Below are 18,812 nucleotides of genomic sequence, written 5' to 3'. Positions count from 1 at the left end.
GGTGACTTTCTTCTGAGTTAATGCATACAGGAGGCATTAAACTGTGCAATGGTAATGACTTTTAAGCCCATCCTTATTCACATGCCTGAAAATTGGCAACCGTTCCGTTTACAAGTGGAAGGAGAGGTCAGAATAAGATCTCACCCCCACCCAAAGGAAATGTCACCCAAGTTTTCTTTTCTTTTTGCATATCATATTTTATATGTAGAGCCACGGAGCCAGAGAAGCATTGTGGTGTAGTGGCTAGAGTAGGACTGTGGGAACACAGGTTCAAATCCCCAAACAGCCATGAACCTCACTGGGTGATCTTGGGCCTGTCAAAATAACAACAACAACTACTTATTTATGTATTTATTTATTTATTTATTTATTTATTTATACATACATACATACATACATACATGTATGCGTGCATACTCCGCCCATCTGGCTGGGTTTCCCCAGCCACTCTGGGCAGCTCCCAACAGAATATTTACTGCATATTGCTTGCTTAATAAATAACAGATGATAGTGGTGGTTTAGAAATGTAACCTTAATTGTTATTCTTGAATTGGCTGTTCTGCAGATCCCTTTAATCTATTCCATTTTTGAACCACAGGCCAGATTATCACAAGTAGCATAGCTGATATTATCACAGACTACTCCTTCAAAAATATTCTGAAGAAGCTAAGCCGAGAAAAACAAACTGGAGTGGCACCGTCAATATATGACGACAACTATCTGGGTAAGGTGCATGATGCTTGTGGGGAAATAGGATATTAAAATAACGCTCACCCTGCTCCAGCAGAAAATATCCAATGTGCAATGTATGCTGTAAAATAAAAGATGTGCATACCTTCACTTTTCAGTGCACACACAAACAGACAGTGGTGTTGTGCACCCCGCTAGTGACTAGAGATGTCAGAAAATCCCAGAAGGAAATGGAAACAGGAGTAGAAATTGCTGGTGTTCAATTATTTGCCCCATGTCAGGAATGGAAATCAATCCAGTGAATATGATCAGCATTTGCTGCTGCTGCTGCTTTCATTCCATGAACGATACATAATAGATTACACTTTCCCCTCGTTTGCATTGCGTTTCCTTTGCACTGAAATGAACAGGGTGGAATAGCGTCACAACAACACAATTAATTGCATAGGTTATGTAATTTTGCTGCAGTGGATAGTGAGATGAATCACATAGTTTTTGTTGGAAGATGAGCTGCGGTGGAATGGAAACAGTGCTGCATGTTACCAATATAGTGTGGAATGGAAAACGGTGTCTTCTTGCACCCCTGGTTGTGACAAGATCACTGTTGCATCCAGGTGTATTGCAAAGCATTGATGCCCTTAGAGCTTGTCTTGAGAAATAATTGCAGTCATGCGTTTTCCTAGTTGCTTCACTCTGTAGATTTATTGAGCTTCTGAGACATATAACCAAGCTAGCTGTAAAATCCTGACAAATAGTTTTCCCTTTCCTGGCCTTAGATACTCTAGTTTATAAAGCTTTTTTTAAAACGGAGATTATTGAAACAGAGGGTGGATCTGGCTGTCCTTCCAGAAACGAGTCTCTTCAGACAGAAGTGGTTTGTTGGGCTTCATGCTTGCTGGTTTGTTTTTCAACAGGATACTCAGTGGCTGCTGGTGAGTTTACTGGAGATTTTCAACAAGGTAAGAAGCCAATAATATCCTTCTGTGAAAAGTTTACAGTCTGTGGTTAACGTGCAGTCCTATATATGCCCTATATAGTCCTATATAGATGTAAGCCCCATTGAGTCTAATGGGATTTCCTCCTGGCAACTGTGTAAAGAATTTATTTGTATAAATAACAGCAGGGCCTGAGATACACTTTTGTTTACAAAAATGTAGCACACGGACAAGGATGTGGCTCACATCAGTTCCCATGACTGTGGCAACACTTCATCCAGCCACAGCTTTCAGTGGAACCATGTTTGACTTCAGCCATGGTTTACTCATCACAGTTGGAAACATGCAGGCACATATTTAGAACTGGATGGGGAATCTCAGGTCTGGGAACCACCTAAGATTCCTGGGAACTGTAGTTTATCCCTATAATTCCCAGCATCCTTAACCAAATGTGGTCTTCCAGGCCTCTCCATCTGACCCTTGGGACACTCCCCATGTAATGTCTCCTCCTCAGGCCACACACCCCTCTCAACAGCCTTGCTGTTCACCTTCCTTAAGTGCTTCTGCTGGGCTGGAGGATGGACGTGTGTGTGTATATAGATACCTCTGGATTTTGTGTGGCTGGAATGCAGCCTACTTTGCAAAAAAAAAGAGTCTCATCAATTGCTCCACCCACTTTTGCCTCAGGCCCAACCACTTTTGTCATGTTATCTTTGGGAGGCTGTCTATGAGAGAGTGTGCCCCTTAGGCTGGAAAAAACCTCCCCACCCCTTCTTTAGAAGATAAGGACTGCTCTGTTCCCAGGATTCTTTGGGGGAAGCCATGTGATTTAAATGTGCTTTGCATGTACGTGTATAGGCAGCTTTAGGTCAGCTGAATTGAGGAACTGTGTGTTAATATTTCAGGACATGCTATATTCCCCAGATATGTCTGGGAATCGAGCAGTGAAAAAAGAAAAGGGAAAAAAAGATCAACAACTTTGTCCAGTTTTTCACTTTTGGAAATATAGCACCCCTAGTAAATTTCCTATTTTTTGCATCTAGTAGGTGATTTTTTAATTGAATGTTGGTACAGTGGTACCTCACAAGACGAATGCCTCGCAAGACGAAAAACACGCAAGACGAAAGAGTTTTCCATTTTTTGAGTCGTTCCGCAAGACGAATTTCCCTATGGGCTTGCTTCGCAAGACGAAACGTCTTGCGAGTTCTTGCGAGTTTGTTTCCTTTTTCTTAAAGCCGCTAAGCTGCTAAGCCGTTAATAGCCGCTAAGCCGCTAATAGCCGTGCTTTGCAAGACGAAAAAACCACAAGACGAAGAGACTCGCGGAACGGATTAATTTTGTCTTGCGAGGCACCACTATTCAAATATACATTAATATTTATTATATTCTTAATAGTACTGGTTTCCTCCCCCAAATATAAAGGTTATCCACTAGTAGTTTCTGAGTATTTATTGTGTCAGCAGGTATTGCACTGAGTTAATTTTCAGACTTTGTTAATTTCTCTTTAGAGCTGGTAGCTGGAGTCCCAAGAGGTGCACAGAACTTTGGCTATGTATGTAATCTACCAAATGTTTTATCCTCCTCCCCCTTTACAAATAAGAACTGAACAAGGTGTGTTTGTTTTCCCCAAAGATAGAAATGATACTGTTGATAATGGTAATGTTGATGATAATGATAATAATGGTGATAACAATTAAATTAATCTCAGCCATGACAGACTTCTACTCATTGAAAAACCCCTCTCATTTGCCAACTGTGGCTGAGCACTTACCCTGAGATGAACTTTAAAATGGGATTTCAGCACAGATGCTGCTGATACTACAAAGAGGAAAGGTTATGTATCATTCTAAATGCAAGGCACGAACCAGTGTGCTCAGTCTAGGTCTTTCAAGACCGGTGTTATGTGGTCTCGGCGGCTGCTACCAGTCACCAGCCTAGCTGCCGCATTCTGGATTAGTTGTAGTTTCCAGGTCACCTTCAAAGGTAGCCCCATGTAGAGCACATTGCAGTAGTCCAAGCAGGAGATAACTAGAGCATGCACCACTCTGGCGAGACAGTCTGTGGGCAAGTAGGGTCTCAGCCTGCATACCAGATGGAGCTGATAAACAGCTTCCCTGTACACAGAATTGACCTGCACCTCCATAGACAGCTGTGAGTCCAGAATGACTCCCAGGCTGCATACCTGGTCCTTCAGGGGCACAGTTACCCCATTCAGGACCATTCATAGTCTTCACTGTCCCTCCCTGGAATCAGACAACTGACAGTGGAGCAGCATGGGAGACCTGCTCTAATCTATACCTTCAGGGATTCCTTTCCAGGGACCATTGGATCGTTAGTTACTTGGCTACAATCCTATATGCTCCTAACCCTCCAAATAAGTAGGCAAAAAACAGAACCTTCCTGAGGAGGTCCACTCAGAAATTAATTCAAGTGAGTTCCATGGGACTTACTCTAATAGACTTACTTCTGAGGATTGCTCCATGTCTTCTGAACTTATTTGAAATATTGGGGAATAGTATATTTAGAATGGTGGGAGTACAAGTTTTGAGATGTAGCACTGCAGCAGTTATCCTGGAATGTAACCCTTTGTGGCATGAACCCGCAGCTTCCTGTTTTCTGTTTCTAGGTTTCGATTATAAATTCTACGGATTTGACCTTTATTCAGAATTTCACCGGTGAACAGGTAATAAATTTCAACCATGTCAGCATTTCCAAACAGAGAATACTATGCTGCCCAATCAGTTGCAGCTCAAATTTAAGCAACGCTATTTGGACACCCAGGCCTGTTTGTTCAGCATCCATCCAGATTTGCTTGCACAAAGTTTGCTTGGAGGCTGATTTTGCCTGGTCTTTATAGAGCATTTGTGGGGGTGTTGCATGACAATGACCACCCCTCCTGAGTTGATTGTGGGGTGTTTGTGTACATTTCCATTAACCATGCATTCATTCCACACTTTTCAATGCACTTCTTCATCACCTTCCTAACTGCAAAATGCCTGCCTCTTCTTTAAAGGGGATTTGTTGGCAGGAAGGGAGCTGAACACTTTAATCCACTTTAATTGCACCAACCTAAATCTCCCAGGATGTGCTTAAATCTTTCCCGCAAAACTCTGGCAGTCTGGGGGGATCCTTTGCAATATGATTTGGGATATGATTTGCAAATACAGCATTTAAAGGGATACTTGATGTAAAAATGCTCTTTATTTGCAGATGGCATCTTACTTTGGATACACGGTTGCAGTGTCAGATGTTAACAATGATGGGTAAGTTGCTAAAGACAAAGAAGTATTCATTCTGTGCTCCATCTTCTTTTCCTGTCCTGTTTAATTTAGGGTTTTCAAGTGGGTCCAAGCCACTTAATCCAAAACGCTCCCTCTGAAGTCCATGAGACTATTCCAGGACCACCCTGGACTAAGCGCCTTGAGGGAGATTGTAGCTTAGCTATTTATATTCAGTTAGAATTAGACTCCTAAATCTTTTCATCCTTCCTCCTAAACTTTCCAGCAGTAGTAGATATCACAGGTTATGATTTCATACTTCTAAAAAATAATATTAACCTGCTCAAAAGCCAAAATAAATAAATCTCTTAGTCTTTCTTTCATGGGGTTTCATTCCTTGGTCCTATGGTTTTCTCAGCTTTGGTGGAAAGCTATTTTTCTAATAAGCTCTTTTGTAGACAACCGTATACTTGAGTGTTGCAGGGATGCATTCGTCTTTTGCCTAGCTAGCACATCTGTTAAACTGCAATGATTCGACCTTGTTTTTAAGTACATAGCCTGCTCACCAGAGGCGACCAGGAATGTCATGCAGGTGAATCCATGGAATTTATGTCGGAGAGAGAGGGGGCTGGAGAGTAGGGATGGACCACATTGTCTCTGCTGCGTGCCAAGCATAGACACCAAATGTGCTGCCAGAGGAGAGTTGGAGTTCTCTGTCCAACACCCAAGAGGCTAGTAATTTTTTTGTAGGCTAGTAATTTTTGTTTGCTTAGATTTACAAGGCTGCCACTGGAAAACCATCCCATTCCACCCCACACTGTGATTGCATCAGTTTGGAACGGGTACCACGTGCACTGTGGCTGCCTGAGAGTCTGGGCATCTACTGGCTAAGGCCTATGGCACCATTGATGGCAAGAAACACTTTCTTTCCTGCCGTACCTGCACCATTTTAAGCACTATAATATGCATTGTTCTTTAAAAAGTATTAATTTACTGTGTAGGTGTTTGAGTGCTTCCCATTGTATCCCCAGTAGATGAGTTCCTAGGCAGAGCAGCTCGAAAGGGGGTGGGATGAATGAGAACGGAAGGCAGAGGGGCTGCCAAATCCAAAGCCCTGCCAGGCTCATGCTGGTAGGGCAGAAGGTGTAAGCTGGGTGCTCCTCCTTTTGAAATGGAAGCTGGTGAATTGCAGTGAGTGGGGCACTGCCTCACCTACCTCAGGCCACTCTCAGCCAACCCAGCCCATCTGTTTGCTCTCTTACTTACATCCAGCCCAGGCTGGCAGCTTCTCCTCCGTCTCAGTGTTGTCACCATCAAACTCAGCAGAGAGGACGATGAGAGTACAGTGGTACCTCAGGTTAAGAACTTAATTCGTTCTGGAGGTCTGTTCTTAACCTGAAACTGTTCTTAACCTGAAGCACCACGTTAGCTAACGGGGCCTCCCACTGCCGCCGCGCTGCTGCTGCACAATTTCTGTTCTCATCCTGAAGCAAAGTTCTTAACCCGAGGTACTATTTCTGGGTTAGCGGAGTCTGTAACCTGAAGTGTCTGTAAGGTACCACTGTAAAACCAATGTCTCTTCCTGCCATCTGTTGGCCACTTTGCCTGCTGCCCTACCAGTCCCAGTGAACAACAGCCCCTACTGCCTCGCTTTAATATTGGACCGGTATTTTCTTTTATTGATTATTCCTCCTGTTGGTCCCAATGGGAGGGAAATTATGTATGCCAGCTGCAGGAATTGATTGCTCTTCCTTTCTGCTAGGGGTGTGTGTGTGTGTGTGTGTGTGTGTGTGTGTGTGTGTGTAGGGATCGCCTCCTTCATGGGTAGAGGGGAGAGAATTGCCTCTGAGATGCCCTCCTAGGTACCACAGGGTTGTGCCTTCAGCCTCAAAATTGGGGGACGGAGAACAGTAAAGAAACACAGCCGAACTTTAAGTTTTAGCAGATTTTATTTTTTTAGCAAAACCAATTACTCTCCCATTGCAGCTCGGCTCAAGCTACCTAGTGTTTTTGCTTCTGCCACTGCAGCTGCTGGTTTAGACAGTTCTTCCCAAATCTTCTTTAAATCTCTAGAAATGCTCAGAAACGGTAGTTCTACAAGCTTGGCTAAGAGCAACCAAGGAAGGGAACACTGTTAGAGATCTGTAAGGAATTATCACGCAGCTGGAGGTGGGAGTGGGTGGAAAACGAAAGGTCTGAGACAAGGACGAGGCGAAAATATTTTGCTTCAGACCTTTGTGTCTGTCTACCCGTGTTTGTCTACCCACTTCAAACTGAGAAAGGTTCTGGACTGAGTTTTGGTTGGTGGGAGTGTAGGAGGCTGCCTCATATAAAGTCATCTAGCTCAGCATTGTCTACCCCAGGGTGGGGAAGCCATTCTCAGCCTGAGGGCCACATTCTCTCACAGGCAATCTCCCAGGGGCCGCAGGCCAGTAGGGGGTGGGAGCAGATGCGAAAGTGGGCAGAGCCATGGATGTGACTTTTGCCTTTTGTGAAGCCTGGCAGAAGTGGCTGATTACTGCACCTGCACCTCTTTCCACCCTCCTTCCAAGCCAACAAAAACATGGCCATGGCGCAAGGACACATTCCAGTCAAGTAAAAGCACTCAAGGAGAGGGTGGTCTCTGAGGAGAATCCTGAGGGCCAAACAGAAAGGACTAGATCAGCGGTTCTCAACCTGTGGGTCCCCAGATGTTGTTGACTACAACTCCCATCATCCTTGAGCTCTGGCCTTGCTAGCTAGGGGTGATGGGAGTTGTAGTTCAACAACATCTGGGAACCCACAGGTTGAGAAAGGACTAGATGGTCACATTTGGTCCCCAGGCTTTTGATTCCCTAGCCCTGGTAGTCAACCTTCTTAGGCCCATGGGCTCATCTGGAATGATGAGAGACTGCTGTGGGAACCTCCTGCTCTAGTTGCTTTTCTCTCCCCACAGGTCACTGATGGGCAGATGTTGGTGACTGCCTCTTCAGGGTTTTCAGATAGGAGCCTTTACTTGCCCTCCCTGAAGTTGCCAAGGATTGAGGCTTGAACCTTTGGCATGTGAAGCAAGCACTTTACCCACTGAGCAGTGTCTTTGTTGTTGTTGTTGTTTAGTCGTTTAGTCGTGTCCGACTCTTCGTGACCCCATGGACCAGAGCACGCCAGGCACTCCTGTCTTCCACTGCCTCCCGCAGTTTGGTCAAATTCGTGCTGGTAGCTTCAAGAACACTGTCCCACCATCTCGTCCTCTGTCGTCCCCTTCTCCTTGTGCCCTCCATCTTTCCCAACATCAGGGTCTTTTCCAGGGAGTCTTCCAGGGAGCAGGGTCTTAGTGCTCCCTAAATAGATGCTTACCCGTATCTGAAACAAACAGTGCCAGTTGGGGAGCGATTTAGGTGCATGAGATTTCGTAGCACAGGAAAGAATTATTTGCATTGGGTTAAACCGCATGCCTAATAAAAATACATTAGCAATCTTTTATTTGCACTATATCAAAGCTTCAAATACTAAGGCCCTAACCTCTTGACACCACTCCATGCTCCCGCTGTTAACTACCCAGCGGCACACCAAAGGAATTGCATAAAATTTCAGCAGGTGGTCAGCTTGCGCTTTTGAATGCTGTTCTGTTAAGAAGGAAGCAGCCTTGCCTCTCCTCTGGGAAGGCATGGAAGCAAACAAATTGCTCGATCCAGCACCGTGGCGCAGCCAGGAAATCAGTAAAACACTGTTGTGGCTCAGACGATTCTCTCACCACTGAACGGGATCACAGCCTAGTGCCTCATTCCTCTTGCTGCTTTAGCTTGAGTTTGGCCCAACAAATGAAACTATTTATAACTGAAGACAAGCAGAAACCTTCTTCATTTTTTTTAAAAAAATCTACAGCAAACAGATGTTTTAAAACATACAACTCCCCACACACTGTTTGAACACTGGAGGAGGGGGAATGGAGAAGCTGGAAGGGGGGAGAGAGAGAGAGAACAAATAGAAGTGAAATTGACATCATTGTTTTTGTTTGTTTTTCCAAATTGGGACACGGAGGGATGGGACAGGAAATATCGTGAGCGGTGACAAGAACAGCCTGATAAATAATGAGTCCTCGCGCTGAAGCATGGGCTCATCAGACCAAAGGAGATGATGCCGATGCAAGGGGACAGTCCATTTGCAAGTGGGACCGTGCTGGGATCTACCCCCCAATACTGGTGCTGCAGGGTCATTCGCACTGCATCCCTCTCAACCCCTGTGCAGTCCAGATGTTTTGCATCTGGGACTTTGAGAGGCCATGTTAGGGCAGGGCTGTGCAGGAGGCCTTATGCAAAATCCAAATGGCTGCCACAGATTTCCTACAACTGTGGCACCTAGCACAAGGCAGTTGTTGGTGTTTTATTGGATGTGCTAGGCAGGGCAAGGTGAGGCAAGGTGAGGTGACCGCCTCAAGCAGCAGGAGTCATGGGGGCAGCAAATCCAGCCCACGACTGCTATCACAGTGGCAGCAACAGCTGTGGCATGTTCCTTGGGGCTGGAGCTGCTGTCTTCTCAGCAACCCCTCTCAAGCCACCTCTACAGCAGTCTCTAGGTGAATTGGCGATGCTGCTGTTCTCTTTCTCCTCCCCTCCTTGTTCCTGATGTAAATTTTTATTCCTCCCCTTATTCCTGGCGTAGATCTCCACTGAGCCCTTCTTCCCTAGCTAGGGGTGGGAGTTTGCTGTTTGCTTCAGGCATCAAAATGTCTTGATCTGGCCCTGGTGATGTACCAGGGATTTCAGTATCAAATCTGAGCACCATGTAGGGCAAATATTTGCTGCCAGTGGACTGGTTTGGTTGTAAATGGTAAACAACGGGTCAGTGTTGTGTGCATGAGCCTTGGCAGTTCCCTCCTCTCCACCACTGCCAGAAGCAAAAGATTGGAAACTTTCATTCCCACTTTCAACTATTTAGCATTATATCTGAACCTTGATTTTAAATATGATACACTAAAACAAGGCAACCATGAATACAGTTTGAAGTTGGCTTGTTCCAGTAAACTGTAGTTAAGGCCAACTATGTTTGCCTGGTTTGGACATGATGCTGAACTGCACTACTTGAAAATGAAAGCCAAAGCTTATGATCATCTTCAGAGGAGGAGAAGGCAGGGGGAACTGATAAGCCTGAGGTTGATTCACATAATGCTACACCATAGTTTAGTGTTCCTTCTTAACTATAGGGCTAGAAATATTCAGGCTCGTGGGGGGGGGGCTGTAGGTTCCACAACTGGCTCTTAGTGAAACTGTAGCTTCCAATTTTGGTTATGAGGACTGCAGTGATGAGAACTCTAGAGAAAACTCTGGCCCAACACACAGTCCTCTTCCCTGGTTCCCTTGGACATTGACCTAAAGTAGTGTATTTCATGTGCCAGGGTGGGGAACCTGTGGTCTCCCCTAGATGCTGTACATGCTGTCTGGGATTGTCATTGGAGTCCAGCAACATTTGGAGGGCACCAGGTTGGGGGAGGCCATCTGAAAGCATAAGAGTCATTAATTTTTAAAGCGAGGAGGATTCCTCTGAATTTTGCACTGACCATTCTGCTTGTTTTCCTCTCTCCAGGTTGGATGACATCCTCGTCGGTGCTCCTCTCTTTATGGAGCGTGAATTTGAGAGCAATCCTAAGGAGGTTGGGCAGGTGTATCTCTACCTTCAAGAAAGTGCCTTGTACTTCAGAGAACCGCAGGTGCTGTCTGGCACAGAGGTGTTCGGCAGATTTGGCAATTCCATCGCACATCTTGGAGATCTAAACCAGGATGGATTTAATGGTACTACACAAAGTATTCTTTAGAGGTTATGCACAGATTGCTCAAGACAGTTGAAGAAGGGAATGGCTCAATTGCAAAGACAGTTTGCTTTGCAGTGGCCAAAATAATGAATGTGATTTATATGTTTGTACTGAGCCAGGTGTTCTTAAGAGCGGGAGACTACACCCCCCCCCAAAAAAAAGCTAAATGTGTGATGACTAGGGATGTGTGATAAATTTGATTCAGGTGGGTTCTGAAAATAGACATCTCAAGTGTCAAAAGCCAGGGTAAATGAAGAGAGCAAAAAGCCACCTTTTTAGGATATTACCTTCCTTTCCAAGGTGGCTTAGAACATAATCAATATATTCTAAAAAAACCAAATTACTAAAATTGCAGTAAGGAGTCAAAACAAGAGCATTAAAAGTAGCTGTGGCACATAAGAAGAGTTAAAGCAGAGGCCTCTCTATCTTCACTCCCGTGAGGAATTAAAGCAGCTCTCACCATATTCCCACCTCTCTTTGTTCTTTTTCAGACATTGCAATAGGAGCACCATTTGCTGGAGAAGATAGAAGGGGGAAAGTCCTCATTTTCAACGGAGCTAATAATGGGTTAAATCCTAACCCTTCCCAGGTTCTCCGCGGTATGTGGGCCTCCCAGTCGATGCCTGCGGGATTTGGTTTTACACTAAGAGGAGACTCCGACATAGACAAGAATGATTACCCAGGTAAGGTTCTTCCACACGAGAGAGAAGGGATTTCATCCCCTTCCACCTCTGGAAAATGCATCATTTTCTTTTTGGAAAGGCCAAGGTCAAAATCCCAAACAGGGCTGTTCTTTTGTGTGCGGATCTAGCTTTGCTTCTCTGAGAATTTGGAGTTGGACAGAACAAATACTCCCTTTCCTGTTGTGAGAAATCACCAGAAATGCGAGAAGGACTGAAATAGATACATTAACATAAAACACCTGAATTGTTAAAAAAAGACGGAAATGAAGAGGGGGAGCGTGTAACCCTTCAGTTCCCTCTCAGAAAGCCTGGATGAAAAAGTTGCTTCTCTGCACTTTCGATGGCTTCCTTCTCATTTTGGAAAGTTATTAAAATAGAATAAAAATAGGAGCATAGGGAGCTGCCTTATACGGAGCCAGACCATCGGTCCGTATTGCACAATATTACACTGACTGGGCAAGAGCTGTCTGGGACTTCAGGTAGGTGTCTCTTCCATTCCTACCTGGAGACACCAGGGATTGAACCTGGGACCTTCTGCATGCAAAGCAGATGCTCTACCACTGTGCTACAGCACTTCCTGGATCTTAATTGTGAAAATTCCCAAGATAACAAAACTGATAATGAAATTGTCACTGTAGAACAGAACAAAGGCACCAGAAATAGCAGATACGATATTTCGCCTCTCATGTTGGATCCTCTTGGTATGCCTAAGAAGGGGGTAGTTCCTTTTGTCTGCTTGGAGGTTGTTTAAATATGGTTTGTCCAGTTTCGAGTGAAGAGGGTCTCCCTTGCTGCGAACTCCCTCATAAGATTGGGGTTAAGGGGATGAGCTAAGAGCCAAAAGTTTCCTGAGCTACGAACTCACAGGATGGCTTTAGGCAAACATCTGTCTTTCAGCCCAAGCAAGGGAAACAATAGCCCCTCTGGTTACCTTGCCAGGTTATTCGAAGGATTACTAAGAGGATATGTAAAGCGCTTTGAGCACTTAAGAGGAGAAGCATTATTTAAATATTGGACGTATTTTTTAAAAAAGTTATTCGAAACAGGAAGAGGTGAGAGGACTTCCTGGTTCCAGATATTCCTTCGTCGCTCGCTTGCCTGGATCTTTCTTCCTTAATTAGTTTGGTTTCGAATGTTTTCCCTCAACGATTAATATTTTACTGATGTCATCTGGTATTTATCAACAACTGCTTCACTATAGGAGCTCTCCCGCTTTATTTCTGAAGTGGAGCTTATCCAGTTTGGGGCAGCGTTCCAACACCATCTGTAGCCTAAATGCACAACATCATTTTAATTTGATTTTCTCCCATTTCACCCCTCCCCCCCAACTCCTCTGGGATGAAGGATAAGGCAAACCGCAGCATTTCTTTTTCTTGGGGTCTGAGAAGGCCCTCTGCATTTGTAACACAACCCACACAGTAGAATTGCTGTAGTGCAAGCCTTAGGATTGTTTTGCTGGCATAAGCCCCGTTGTAATTAATGGGACAATGCTGGACGAACATCCTGAAATATCTTCTGCCACTGTGCTCTGTTAACCTACTGTACTAATGTTTTCGGATAGTTTATGTTCTGTGACTGTTTCACTGATTATTCCCCCCTCCCTCCCTTTGTTTGCCTTAATCCAGCTGGCTGGGCTTGTAGCTTTGTGTTCTCATTTGCGTCGCCTTTGAAAACAGGGAGAAAACGAGGATCAAAATGTGTGGTGTTTTTATTCCCCTTTGGGGTTTTTTAGCGCTACAAAGGCTTAATCTTCCTCATCCCTTACTTGGGAAACAAGTTCCACAGAACTAGAGAAGACTTGGGCCAAACCACACGGGAGATCGGTTGGATGTTCCTTTATTTGGTAGATTTGTCTCCTGGTTTTTCGGCGAATTCTCCTCACAAAGCAGCAAACATCACACACGACAGCAGTCTGAAACCATATAAAACGTTAAGCTCTGAAACACCCCAAAAGCCTCAAAATTAGGCAGCACGTGGAAGCAGCAGCCCACCCAGCCCAGCCCAGAATGAAGCAGCCTGAAATACTCCATAAAAGAGGCAGAGAACAGGTGTCCTGCTTGAAAAAGAATTGGGATGGAGCTTGACTGATGTTACTAGGAAGCAAATTTCATAGAACTGGGGTCATCACTGAGAAGGCCCTGCTCTATGTGGCCACCACTCTCATTGCCCTCACAGGTGTGCACAGAAACAGGGCCTCTGATGCAGGTCTATGAGGTGGTGTGGGTGAAGTTGGTTCTTCATGTAAACCAGTCCCAGAACAAACTAGCAAACAGTCCAGCTACCACAGTATAAGTCTAATACGATCCAATCTCCTGACACCCTTTGGCTATTCTGACTTCTTTTTAAGCTGTTCTGGAGGAGGGAGGTATTGAATTGGAGCATCAACATTTCTCCAGCTGAAATATTCCACCCCAAAATAACTGGTATCTGCATTGCTGCAGATTTCCCACCAAGGCTAATAGTGGTTAATGGGAAGAGAAACTTTGATCGTAGAAAAAGTTAGATATTAAATAACCTCTCCCTCGGTGCCACTGGCAAAAACTGTGGGTGACTGATATCATCTTTGAAGAGGCAGTTCCCCCTTTGCTCTCAAGCACAAATGAATGCTTATTATTATTATTATTATTATTATTATTATTATTATTATTATTTATTATTATTATACCGCCCTACAACTGTAGGTCTCAGGGGGGTTCACGCTATGGCATGTATCTTTCACCTAAACACAAGTGTTTTCTTCCTCTCTTCTTTAGTAGACTATTTACTTTTTTCCAAGTTGATGCAGATTTAATCCTTTTAAAGTATGTCAGTTGCCTGAGAGTCTTTAGTCAAAATGCACCGTCTGAGCTAAGGTGGCCATGAAAAGAGCCTTCTTAGTGGTAGCACCTCCCAACTGATGCTGACATTGTTATCTTTTTTTCACCAGGGAAATATATTTTTCTATTCATGGACTTATTACTCTGTTGCCATCTAATGAAGCAGGGTGTTGTTGTTGCTTTAATGATGTTATATGTTATTTGTCTATTATTTTGGTTTTGTAAACTATTCAGAAGTTTTGCTAATGGGTGGTATAAAGTCTTTTAAATAAATAAGTGAATGAGCAGGTAACAGACCTCATTTTAAAATTTAGTCAAAGCACTTTAATGCCTTTTCCAGTCTTAACAGTTTTACACTAATAGATACGCTAGTGGGGGGGGGGGGAGAAAACTGCCGCTATGTCCCAGTTAAAAATATGCTGTTGGCTCAAAATGTACCTGTTTGTGCCAGCAAAAATGAAAATACATGGGCTGAGGACAGCAGCCTTAAAAATATTTTGAAACCTAATATTGGAGGTCGTGTTTGAATCTGAAAAACATAAGTGGGTATATTTGTCAGAATTAACAGAGATAACTGGGCTTAGCGGGAAATTTGTTTTCCTTCACTTTAATATTTAACATCAAAGTCCGCATTGAAAATTATCTTGAGGCAAAGTCCAAGGTCAAGTATTCCAATGAGAGGATGGTTGGCTGGGTTCATGGAAGTTGTCATCCAGCACATTTAGAGGACATCAGGTTGTTGAAGGCTGAATTAGAATATATCCATATTTTTAGAAAACCTAACTGGGCTCTGTATCAGATTTTTGGTGAACTGCTAAAATAATAAACATGGCACGGAGAATATAAATACCTAAATGATTAATCATAGCAGCATCCATTTTGGCTATTGTAGAGCATTATTTAAACATGTCGAGCTAATTTCTGAATTTAGACCAATTGCTTGTGAGACCTTTTTCCTACTTTTCAGAGATGGAATGCGTCTGTAGCTGTTACATTGCTGATGCAAATTTAAGCAGCAAATGAACCTTTTGGAAAATAAAAATCTGGCTCATCAGCTTTGTTGACTTAGATAGTATATACAATATTCACCCTTTGGAGAACCACACAAACATTTCTGACCAGAATTCCTTATATTTATTTACTGGGATATTTATCATGCTCTTTCCTTAAAGATTGTTAAACCATTTAATGACAGAAATAAAAAGCAAGGTCGTACCATCTCACCTTGCCTGCAATGTGTGTGAATATTCGCCATGTAAAGCCTTCTTGCTGATAAAAACGCCCTGTGGTGGCTGTTGAAGGATCTACGTAGTTCAAGTCAAGGGGAAAAAAACAGGGCAGCAGGACTAGTCACCACCTCAGCTGTTCATCTAAGCAGACTGGTTCCAGATGATGATAATGGTTTGGCATTTGCCAAGGCCCTAGATATTGGGGAGCGGCTCAGCCCTGCCACTCCACCATTCTCCGTTTACACAGAGCAACCAAGGGGGTCAGAGGAAGCACAAGAGAATTCTGTGCTTTCATGCCCCACTTCTTCCAAGCTATGGCGCCCAGCTGAAGATGTCTAGTGAGAGCCAATGTGGCATAGTGGTTAGAGTGTCAAGCTAGGACCTTGGAGACCAGAGTTCAAGCCCCCTCTCAACCATGAAGCTCGCTGGGTGACAGTCACCGTTTCTCAGCCTAACCTACTGTAATGTGTATGGGTTGCTTGTGCGTAAGTTGCCGCCTCTCCAGGCTTTGTTGCCTTGCTAAACCTTTCAGTCTGGGCAGCCCTTCACTTCGTGGCTGCCTCAGTCGCTAGCAGAATCCGTCAGTGGGCGCTTCTTAAATCTTTTCCAACATAAAAGTTGTTTGACACCCAGTCTCCTCCTACTCTCTCTGCGCGGAAGTCTTCTGCGCAGGGTGGGCGTGGGTAGCGGAGGACCCGTGCTTTCCCCGCTGGTGTCCGGTGAAGAGTCCTGTAGCCCTCTCGCCGATTCCCCCATCAGCCCCTCTATATCCCTGGTGTTGCGCTGATTTGCTTCCCCATCTGCGGAGCTGCATTTCTCCCTGCTGGGCCCTTCTCCAGCATCATTTGAGAGCCTTCCCTCCGCCTCTAGCTCCGATGTCAGTTCCCTGACACCTATCTTATAGGGTTGTTGTAAAATGGAGAAGGGGGGGGGGCTGCTTGAGGGAAAGGTGGGATAGAATTGTCGTCATCATTCTGGCATGTGTTCTCCATCATAGACTCACACACACAAACATCAGAAGCTACCATATGCTGAGTGAGGAAAACAGTCCATCTAACTCAGTATTGTCTACGCTGACTGGCAGCAGCTCTCCAGCCTTTCCCAGCTGTCCGTCATGGAGAGTCCTCCCCCTCCCTTCTGTAACTTCACAGATAAGAATTAACGAGCAGTTGATATATTTATAGTCATTCTATTATGGCATTGTGTTGCAAGCACAGATATACAGCTCTCCGCAAGGAGGGCAGTTACCTACTCTAAACTCTCCTTCCGACTTCCGCAGCAAGAAGGGTGCCAACCATAGCTGTCAACTTTTCCCTTTTCTTGCGAGAAAACCTATTCAGAATAAGGGGATTTCCCTTTTAAAAAAGGGAAAATTTGACACCTATGGTGCCAATGGGAAGTTCCTCCCTCCCCCCACCTCCTTTGTTCTCTGATACGTTCGGAACTCCGAGTCTGTGGTGAGATTAACGTCTCTCCTAGCTGTACCCTCCCTTCTGGTTCTCTTGTCTTTATCTCATAACTGAATAACTCCTTTCTAAGCTGTGCAGTTTCTGTGTCTGCCTCTCTCTCTGCTTCTGAAAACACTGGAGGCGGCGGGGAGGTGATTATTCCCTCTCCTCCTCTGAGAGGAGTTGATCTGACTGTGATTGCATTCCCCAATCTTCAGATCAGGACCAATCCCTGACACCAGCCCTACCTGGAGGTGCCGGGGATTAAATATACTACCTTATGCATTCAACGCAGATAATCTTGGAGCGGGCACTGAATCTCAGCCTGCCCAGCATGTCTTTATGTCATAGTCTAGGTTTGGTTTGAGTTTAATTGTAGGTTGTTGTTGTTTACAGGCTGCGAGAACAGCTGCAGCAATGTTTGAGGAAAGTAACAGCCATGGTAAAGGGGAAAGCAATTCCTAAAAAATGAACTGCCTTGCTTATTCTTCCTAAAATGCTGTTGTATGATTATTTCATATGCTGAACACATCAGGGTCTACAGGAGGAAGAGACCCCTCTCTCCAGCTTCTTAGTAGCAGGGATTTTTTGCAGGATTTAAAGTATTTGGAGAGTTGTAAGCTACGTGCCAACAATTCTCCACCTACCACGTTTCCATCCAAGTTAGAATATATCTTATTATGGAATCTATTCAGAGGAGATGTTCAAGACAACGGTGGGTTGGAAGGGAAAGAATGGAAAAAGAAAATTAAGTAAGGAACAGCTTTGATACAGAGCCATATCATGGCTGTGGTTGCAAAGGGAATGGACAGGAGCCAAGAACTGGCAATTGGCTTGTCACCACTTCATTGCAAATGCCTTATTCCTCTGATTTATAGAATTACGATATGCTTCCATTTTGGGGAGAGTATAGTGAACATGACATAGCAGCAATTGCCCAACTTCAGAGAGGTGGCAGGCATGAGAAGCGGGTGTCTAGAGTCAGTTCAGCAGAAGATGGGAGTTGAAAATCTGAACCTTAATTCAGACAAGGTGGAGGTACCATTAGCCAAGAACACTGGCGATCTGGGTGAGGAGGTTCATCCTATAATAGAACAATAGGAGGTGGTCAGTAATAGCACCAAAGAGAGGTTGACATTTGGAGTCAATGCCTAGTTTTGGTCAATTCAGCGGCCTGTCAACTTTAGGCTGTTGGTACTTCATGATGGACTATTACTCCAGTGTTAATAACACATTTATCACCTCTGTGCTTTTCTTCATGCTATTTCCTCTGAACCTCACTGTTTACAATTCCCACCCACCTTACTCCAAACTCTCTCTCTCTCTCTCTCTCTCTCTCTCTCTCTCTCTCTCTCTCTGTGTGTGTGTGTGTGACTGCAACTCATAAAAACACCTCTTGCCTTTGATAAGGTGGGCTGTAGTCCATGTATGTTTGTGCTGTGATGAAGTTGTTAGTCATTAAGGTGTCACAGGACTCTTTGTTGCAACAAAAGCAAAAAAATTCAGGCAACCCCCCCAGCAAGGGGTGTCACCCTCTTCCACCACCCAGCTTTGCCACTGGCCTCCCCACCCTCTAGAGGCAGAGAGGGTGGGGAGACCAGTGGTAAAACTCTGCGGAACGCCTCCCCTCCTGCTGAGTCGATGAGATGGGAGGCATTCTGCCACCCAGCGTTGCTACCTGGCAGGGAGGGGAGATCTCCCCCAGCCCACCCAGCAGTGATGAAGCTTTGCACTGGCTTCTCCTGAAGGGAAGAGTCAATGCAAAGCTCTACTGCTAGGCAGGAGGATCTATCCTCCCCCCCCCCACCCGGTGGGGTAGTCTCCTTATAGAGTTTGTGTCTTCATCGTGGGGTGGCAGTGGGGTGTTTTGCCTTAGGTGCTGAAACTCTTCAGGCTGCCCCTGCTGGATAATATACTCAAATACAGTACACACTGGGGTACACTATGTCCTTGCAGTTCTGTTGTCTGCTGTGGCCCTATGTCAACAAACTGGGGTCACAGAGGA

The 18,812-nt window shown here is 44.7% G+C and overlaps 1 protein-coding gene across 2 annotated transcripts in view; it reads left to right on the top strand.

Moving 5' to 3' along the window:
- The window catches only part of ITGA8 (integrin subunit alpha 8), a 129,310-nt gene that overhangs the window by 38,576 nt on the left and 71,922 nt on the right, over positions 1 to 18,812 (top strand). For both annotated transcript variants that reach the window (XM_081163149.1, XM_081163150.1), the window contains exons 7-13: positions 599 to 724; positions 1,605 to 1,649; positions 3,134 to 3,177; positions 4,252 to 4,308; positions 4,836 to 4,888; positions 10,406 to 10,611; positions 11,123 to 11,314. In XM_081163149.1, the coding sequence (XP_081019275.1) occupies positions 599 to 724; positions 1,605 to 1,649; positions 3,134 to 3,177; positions 4,252 to 4,308; positions 4,836 to 4,888; positions 10,406 to 10,611; positions 11,123 to 11,314 (723 nt within the window). The remainder of the gene's footprint in view (positions 1 to 598; positions 725 to 1,604; positions 1,650 to 3,133; positions 3,178 to 4,251; positions 4,309 to 4,835; positions 4,889 to 10,405; positions 10,612 to 11,122; positions 11,315 to 18,812) is intronic.

The sequence above is a fragment of the Podarcis bocagei genome, assembly GCF_964188305.1.
Source record: "Podarcis bocagei genome assembly, chromosome: 12".
Classification (NCBI taxonomy): domain Eukaryota; kingdom Metazoa; phylum Chordata; class Lepidosauria; order Squamata; family Lacertidae; genus Podarcis; species Podarcis bocagei.
This window is presented reverse-complemented; position numbering and strand designations above follow the sequence as displayed.